This window comes from Arachis ipaensis, chromosome B07, assembly GCF_000816755.2.
Source record: "Arachis ipaensis cultivar K30076 chromosome B07, Araip1.1, whole genome shotgun sequence".
NCBI classification, from domain to species: domain Eukaryota; kingdom Viridiplantae; phylum Streptophyta; class Magnoliopsida; order Fabales; family Fabaceae; genus Arachis; species Arachis ipaensis.
Window position 1 is genome coordinate 29,935,069 of NC_029791.2, and position 7,731 is coordinate 29,942,799.

The following is a 7,731-nucleotide window of genomic DNA, read 5'->3' on the forward strand; positions in this document are numbered from 1 at the left end:
TAAACTTGGTAGATTATGCACTCTCAGTGGAGGATGATGAGCCGGTCACCTTCAAACATGCTATCAAAGACAAAGATAGAGAGTTATTTTGTCGCTATGGAGGAAGAGATGCAATCTCTTCATAAGAACAAGACATGGGATGTGATCCCATTGCCCGTGGGAAAGACTGCAATTGGTTGTAAGTGGGTGTATAAAAGAAAAGAAGATCCTACTAAGTCAGATGGTACAAGATTCAAAGTTAGGTTAGTAGCAAAGGGATTTGCACAGAAAGAAGGTGTTGATTACAATGAGATATTTTCTCCTGTGGTGAAACACACTTCCATACTTAAGTCTTGTAGTCTTGTCGCTCATGGTGATCTTGAGTTGGAACAACTAGACGTGAAGACTGCATTCTTGCATGGTGACTTAGAGGAAGATGTATCAACCTATCAACCTGAGGGTTTCAAGGTTGAGGGTAAAGAAAGTCAGGTATGTCGCTTGAGGAAATCGCTATATGGATTGAAACAATCTCCTCGGCAATGGTATAAGCGATTTGACTCCTTTATGTTAAAATAAGGTTTTTCCAGAAGTGATTATGATTGTTGTGTATACGTTCATAAGCTTCCTGGAGATGATTATATCTTGTATGTGGATGACATGCTTATTGCCTCTAAGAGCAAGGTAGAGATAGATATGTTAAAGGTTCAACTTGGTAAAGAATTTGAAACAAAAGACTTGGGTGCTGCACGAAAAATATTAGGCATGGAAATTAAAAAAGAGAGATCAAGCCAAAAATTGTTCTTGAGCCAAAAAGGATACATTGAGTGCGTCATTGAAAGGTTTGAAATGAAAAATGCTAAATCGGTGGTAACGCCGTTGGCTCCACATTTTAGGCTCTCTAGTAAACAATCTCCCACAACAGCAGAGGATAAGGCTTACATGGAAAATGTACCTTATGCTAGTGCAGTCGGTAGCCTAATGTATGCTATGGTGTGTACACGCCCAGATATTTCACAGGCAGTCAGTGTTGTTAGCAGGTTCATGGCAAACCCGGGTAAGGCACACTGGGAAGCAGTCAAGTGGATATTAAGATACTTGAAGGGTACCATTGACACAGGTTTATGCTTTAGTGGAAAATCATGTCAAATGAGCGGCTTTGTTGATTCTGATTATGCTGGTGATCTAGATAGAAGACGTTCTATGACTGGTTATGTATATAAAATATAAGGTGCTCCAGTTAGTTGGCGATCAATGTTACAAGCTATAGTGGCACTATCTACTATAGAGGCTGAGTACATGGCAGTAGCAGAAGGGTGAAAGAAGCATTGTGGCTAAGGGATCTTCTAGATGATTTGGGGTTGAAGCAAGATTGCGTGAATCTGAGTTGTGATAGTCAAAGTGCAATTCATTTGGCTAAAAATCAGGTTCATCATGCTCGTACCAAGCATATTGATGTAAGATATCACTTCGTGCGCGATGTTATAGAGAAAGGTAACATTTCTCTTATAAAAGTAGACACAGATGAAAACCCTGCTGATATGTTGACTAAAGTAGTATCAGGAAACAAGTTCCAACACTGTTTGGAATTGCTCAATATTGCTTCATGTTAGGCAATACATGGAAAAATAGAAGAACTACGATTGGTTTGATCCTGAACAAGGGTACATAGGCAGTCATTGTAAAAATGATGCAACCAGATATGAATACCACACTTTGATCGTCCAAAATTTGAATAGATTTCAAATTGTGACCGAGGTGGAGAATTGTGAGAATAAAGGAAGGATAAGAGTAATTTTAGGAAGTAAAAAAAATGTTTAGTAAGGAATTTTTGTTGGAGAATTTTATTCTTATTCGTTGAAGTTATAGCATAGAGATACTATATATACGTCTCAAGAATTGTAATTGATATCAGTAACAATAACAATATCCTTATTCACATCATCTTATAGAGTTAGTTAAAAAAATCTTTCATATTGTTTTTCCTCTTTACAAAATATATAGCGAGTGCATTATTGTGAGTAGTGTTCAATTTCATATTACTTTGTATCTATTAGAAGTCAAAATTCCGCTGTAGACTCAACAAAAATATTCAAAGTAAAGTAAATAACCTTAACTCGTACTCATCTAAACAATCATCTGAGTCCTCAAGATCGTTAGAATCATCCTCCCTTTGAGAACTCTGTGATTGTCCTAGTGGTTACAAAATAGGTGGGGATTTTTTACCTGAGGCTGCGCTTTTCTGGGAGTTTGAAAAAGTAAAAGGAGGAGGTGGGGGGACACGTGATCCTCCCCTTTCGACCTCAGTCACGTCCACGACCGCGATTTCGGTCTCTATCAACCATATCATGTACACATTGAAATAAGCAAGTTATTATCCATAACATATGTTCACAAGTATATTGAAGATTCACAACCATAAGATCAATTTCTTGCATAAAAGAATAAACTACAATTTGAAAGTATATTGGGGATTCTTAAGTTGATCGATCTATATGTTCACATGTGGTAATGAGTGCAATAATTATAGGCAACAATTAAATAAATAACCCTCTGTTCTTCTTTCCCTTTGAATAAAATGAGTAAATTATTAAAGTAAACCGTTTAGGTAAAGTCTAAAGCAATATATATGGTATATAGCATATGCAAAGTCTAATACAATTGTTTATTACTGTAATGTTCGGCAAGCATATATAGAGTTAAGTAAGCATTTGCCTCTCATGCTAAATAATCAACAAAGCAATAAAGAATGCATATAATATGATAGAATTGGACTTAATTGAGCAAAAAAAAATTATATATCATTATTGCTAATAGAGCAGGCACTCACATGGAAATGAAATGAGGAATTTAGAACTTTTATTAAGACTTCTAAACCATCCTGAACAGGTACTACTGTTGTTTAAGACAGAAATGTCGCCTGCGAGTTTTCATTAACGCTTCTAAATCGTTAACGCTTCAAAATGTACAAAGTATAGTTAGTGGAAGCATCCTCGCAATCATTGGTGTTTGAGCTGTTATTTCTATTATTGTCATTGTTGCTCATTTCTGCAGCATTAATCCCTTCATTACAATTCCAATGAAAAGCTAACCATACTTCACCATATAATCCATGACCGAAACTCTTCTTTAATTTGTACCTAAGCACAATATGCAAATTGGCTAAATTGTCAGACTAAAGAAAAAACACTTGATAGCTCAAAGAACCAAATTTGCACAAAAACAAATGCTCTAACTTTCCACCATAAGAACACAATGGTAATCATATGATAATACAGACCTTTCTTATAAAATTAAAACAAAGGGGATTCTCAACTGGAACCTTGCTCTGCTTTGGCGAATTTTCCAACCGAGACCACAATGCAGCCTTCGTGTGCATGCTCAAAGCAATACTTGCTAATTCCCTTGGAACTTTCATTCCTATAAGGAACAAAATAAACATTTGTCATGTCTGATCTTGACAATGGAAATTCATGATATGATGATTGTTACATCATCACTAGTTCTTGTTTTTTGGATTTCTTGAGCCACATAGAAGAAGAAAATTAGTATTGATGGACTTGGCTTCCTCAGCTAAACTTCCATCTACTGTAGAACTGAATGCCACTCTTGCCTCTATTAAAATATTAAATATTATAGTTCGGCAGTAGTTGAATGCACTAAAGATGAAAAATGATTAGGATCCTAACTTTATATGGAAAAATAAAAATAACAAAAAATAAGGAAAAAAACTCCAACATGATATTCAAAACTTGTAATTCAAGAAAGCACACATCAGCTATATGTAATGTCTGAAGAAATTCTTTCCTATCTTGAAATCAAAACGAGTTCAATTGAGACTCATATTATGTTGTACTATATGTGTTGCTATTTTGTTACAGGTTTACTGGTATTTAGAGTAAGATTTTTTTTTAAAAATATTAGTAGGTGAATTTAAGGTATTGTAAGGTCAAAGGGGCTCACTAATCAAATGATTTACAATGCAATGCTTATTTTATGACTTGTTCTTGTTGAGTATTGGTATGGTGCGAATAGTAGAGGCTTATAAATTGGTTCCCTTAAGGGACAGACAGAATAGAAAATATGTTGGGTGTAGTAAACAAATCCATATATACTAATTTCTCAAACCTTTTTATTGTTGTAACCTTTCCTATGCTAATGGATAATTCATAATAGAGCTACCTCATTATTAAGCTTTTTCTCATACTACAGTACAATTGGTGCATTATTTTGTTGTTCTCCTTATTCCTTCCAACTACTATTATCGTATATTCTAATCTTTCTTTATATATTCTCTCTACGTATTTATTTTTATTAATATTTATTTTTTCTCCATTAAATGGGTCTAAATCAAAGCACTATACAAAGATCACAAAAAGAAAGATAATACATGCATACATGGAAACAGAAATTGAAAACAAATTAGTGAGAGATAGTAAGTTTTTTCCCCATTCTGCAATGAAGTTTATAACAAATTCTTGCATATGACTACCACTCTACCTGCTAGCCTTTCACCTTAAATTTTTATCTAGTATTTCTTCTNCAGATCTCTATCCATCACACACTTATCCAATAGCTAAAGAGCATTATAAAGGTAAGGATAAAATAAGTACCTTGGAACATGCAAACATTTCGGTAAGCTCCAACAAAGAAGTTATATGAAAAATCTACAACTTTTAATTGAGACGTACGACACAAGCCAGTTAAATTCACATTTGAGGCATATCTGAAGAAAATTATAAGAACTATAAGAGACAGACTCACCAGAAACAAATTTTGAAGATGTAGCTTGTATCTTATACTTAACAGTAAACCAGATAAATTTTCACAGCTGCAATAATTTTCAAAACAACTCAAAGCCAAAGTTCATTTATGCCTCCCTGTCTATGAATTTCTAACTAGACAATAGCAACTCAATTCTAATATTTATACTCACATCTCATGCATAGTTGAATCAGAACTTCCACCAGCTACATAGAGTTAGTTGCTTGCTGCATTAAAATGCATTTAAAAAAGTATAACAGGCCAACTCAGGCATAGTAAAACCTTCGTAGTGATGCAATAAATTCAAGCTTCCCCATATCTTTCATTCAAGTAAAAGGCTATTATTTTTAAGTACAGGTGTTGCATATAAAAGGTGAAAAAATAAATGCACATAAAGCCACCATCACCATCACAAAATCTTCAATCTTAATATATTTATCTCTAGTGTAAACAAAAAAGTCCAAGTTAAAAATTATATAAAAACTATCATCTAACAACTAGGAACCTTCACCAGTTTTTGGCGCTGATTTAATTCTTGCAGCTTGTGCCTTTCAAACTCGTTTTTCCTTCCCTCCTTCCTTAACTGTTTCACAAAACATAGAACCAATAAAGGCCATAGAGAATAATGCAGTGCATGTAGGTAAATCATGTTGGGAAGTGTTAGATTGATCATGATCAGCTATCATACTAGCACAAGACACAAGTCCAGCTAAGCATGGCCATCTATGTATACTAATTCTACCTATTGAATATGAGTTGTTTGAAAGCTTCAAAGAAGTAGATAATTTGTACCCTAAATTAAGTATTAACTCGTGCTTATTCACACTTTCCTTTTTTTTTCTTTTTTGAAGAAAAAGTAGCAAATTTTTATCACCTTAAGTTAGTTGAAAGTATTGTGAACAAATTAAACAAAATCATGAAAAAATGAGGAAGCTTGGCATACTTGCAGAAGTTCTTTCTCTCTAGAAGCTTTTCATTACCGAAACTGTTCTGATTCTAGTTTCATGATTCCACATTAACAACAGTAAAATAAACAATAAGCTGGTAAATCCAAAGTATAAATTCACCAAAACAAATAAATCAAATAGGAACCCTACCAAACCACAGTGACCAGCAAAAAAGATGAAAATTCAATAGGTAAATTGAATCTCCAAATCAAGAAGAATTGATTATGCTAACTAGGTTTCAGTAATATTGATGCGATTGTTATTAACAAATACAAATTCAAAATTTCATGATGAAAATAGTAGATACAAAAACTGAAAAAATAAATATAATAATTAGAGAGAGACAGAGAGGAACTTACAAGAAGCGGCGACGGGCTCATAGCGATGGTGACCGGAAAAGATGTTGCAACGACAAATCTGTGGAAGAAGAAGAAGAACTTCCATGCAAATTCACAAATCACAATGTGATATAGTGATAGAGAGAGAGAGTGCGAGAGAGAGAGGAACTTACATGAAGAGGTTGGCGCGGCGGCAGGCTCGGCAGGGGAGAAGAAGAAGAGGAGGAGGAAAAGCTCTGCTCTTCGGCGGCTCTCTGCCTCTCTCCGTGATCATGACTCCATTTCTGGCCTCTACTCTCAGGCGTTAGAGAAGAAGAAGCAGCCTTACTGAGATTTTGAGGTTAATTTTTGGGGATAATTATTGTATGTTTTGAATCTATGAAAGTTTGGGATTAATTTTGGGAAAATTGAGAGATACGGTAGACACGGGAAGTAAACGCGGGTATGATTTTTTGTTGGATAAAAATCGACGGTAGTTTTGTCGATTTTAATTAAAAAAGATCAACACTTCAGCCGTTTATTTTATATAATAAATTTACACCGTCCATTCAGTTTTAGAAAAAAATCTCAATCGTCTAAATTTATCGACAGTAAAAGCTGTCGATATTATAATTATTAAAATAGACAACCTGTCCGTCGATTTTAAAGAAAAACATTTCGCCCACCATTTTGTCGATAATATGACAACAAAAGTAAGGTGTTAGAAGGTTGCCAAAATAATAGACGACATGACTGTCGATTTTAATATGTTTTTTTTTTCATTTTATCGACAACAAGCCGTCGAAAATTATCGACAGAAAATTTGACCGTCGATTTTTAGCATCGATAATTAGATAATTTTTTTGTAGTGTTACTTGCTCAAATTATTCGATTAAAAGCACAATTTTCAGAAAATTCAATCAAAGTAATTCGTCTTGATAATGTTGGTGAATTCACTTTTCAAGTCTTTGATGCTTATTGTATGGCTAATGGAATAAGCGTTGAACATCTAGTAGCTCATGTTCACACACAAAATGGGTTAGCAGAATCACTTATTAAACACCTTCAATTAATTGATAGACCTTTATTTATGAGAACAAATCTCGCAACCTTGGCTTGGGGCATGCTATTTTACATGACGCAACATTTATTCGTTTGTGGCCAACAAGTTACCATTAGTTCTCTCCTATGCAATTAGCTTTTGGCCAGCAGTCAAATATTTTCCATTTAAGAATATTCAGGTTGCGATATATATTCCCATTGCACCACCTTCACGGACCAAAATGGGACCTCAAAGAAAATTAGGAATATATGTTGGATATGATTCTCCCTCTGATCTATAATGAAGTATCTTGAGAGACAAATTAGAGATGTATTTAAAGTCTGAGTTGCAGATTGTCATTTTGATGAATCAAAATTTTCAACATTAGGGGAGAGAGAATAAGCTTCCTGAAGTAGAACTTAATTGGAATACATCATCCTTGATGCATTTAGATTCTTAATCAGAGCAATGTGAACTAGAAGTTCAAAAGATTATACATTTGCAAAGAATAGCAAATGAATTGCCTGAAAGTGCTATATACTAGCTAAAAGTGCTCCAATTCGAATTGATGTCCCAGTCAGACAAATGGCTACCGAAATAAATTCACGTCAGAAGCATGGTAGGCCTGTCGGTTCCAAAAACAAAAATCCTCGAAAAAGAAAAGAGGTAAATACTATTCCTGTTG

General features: G+C 34.4%; 1 protein-coding gene across 13 annotated transcripts; it reads right to left on the reverse strand.

Moving 5' to 3' along the window:
* On the reverse strand, nucleotides 2,808-6,482 carry LOC107609680. 13 transcript variants are annotated; one of them, XR_002351314.1, is made up of 7 exons: nucleotides 6,199-6,480; nucleotides 6,047-6,104; nucleotides 5,252-5,323; nucleotides 4,913-4,967; nucleotides 4,590-4,702; nucleotides 3,257-3,591; nucleotides 2,810-3,116 (listed from the first exon to the last, which is right to left on the reverse strand). XR_002351314.1 is itself a non-coding variant. In XM_021107569.1 (7 exons), exons 4-7 carry the CDS (start codon nucleotides 4,921-4,923, stop codon nucleotides 3,075-3,077), a joined length of 411 nt encoding a protein of 136 aa, XP_020963228.1. In that variant the 5' UTR covers nucleotides 4,924-4,967; nucleotides 5,252-5,323; nucleotides 6,047-6,104; nucleotides 6,199-6,478; the 3' UTR covers nucleotides 2,810-3,074. The 13 variants fall into 13 exon arrangements, 8 of the variants coding, with proteins under 8 accessions (XP_020963226.1, XP_020963228.1, XP_020963229.1 ...); XM_021107569.1 differs by having other exon boundaries at nucleotides 3,257-3,396; nucleotides 4,590-4,807; nucleotides 6,199-6,478; XM_021107570.1 differs by having other exon boundaries at nucleotides 3,257-3,396; nucleotides 4,590-4,807; nucleotides 5,246-5,323; nucleotides 6,199-6,478.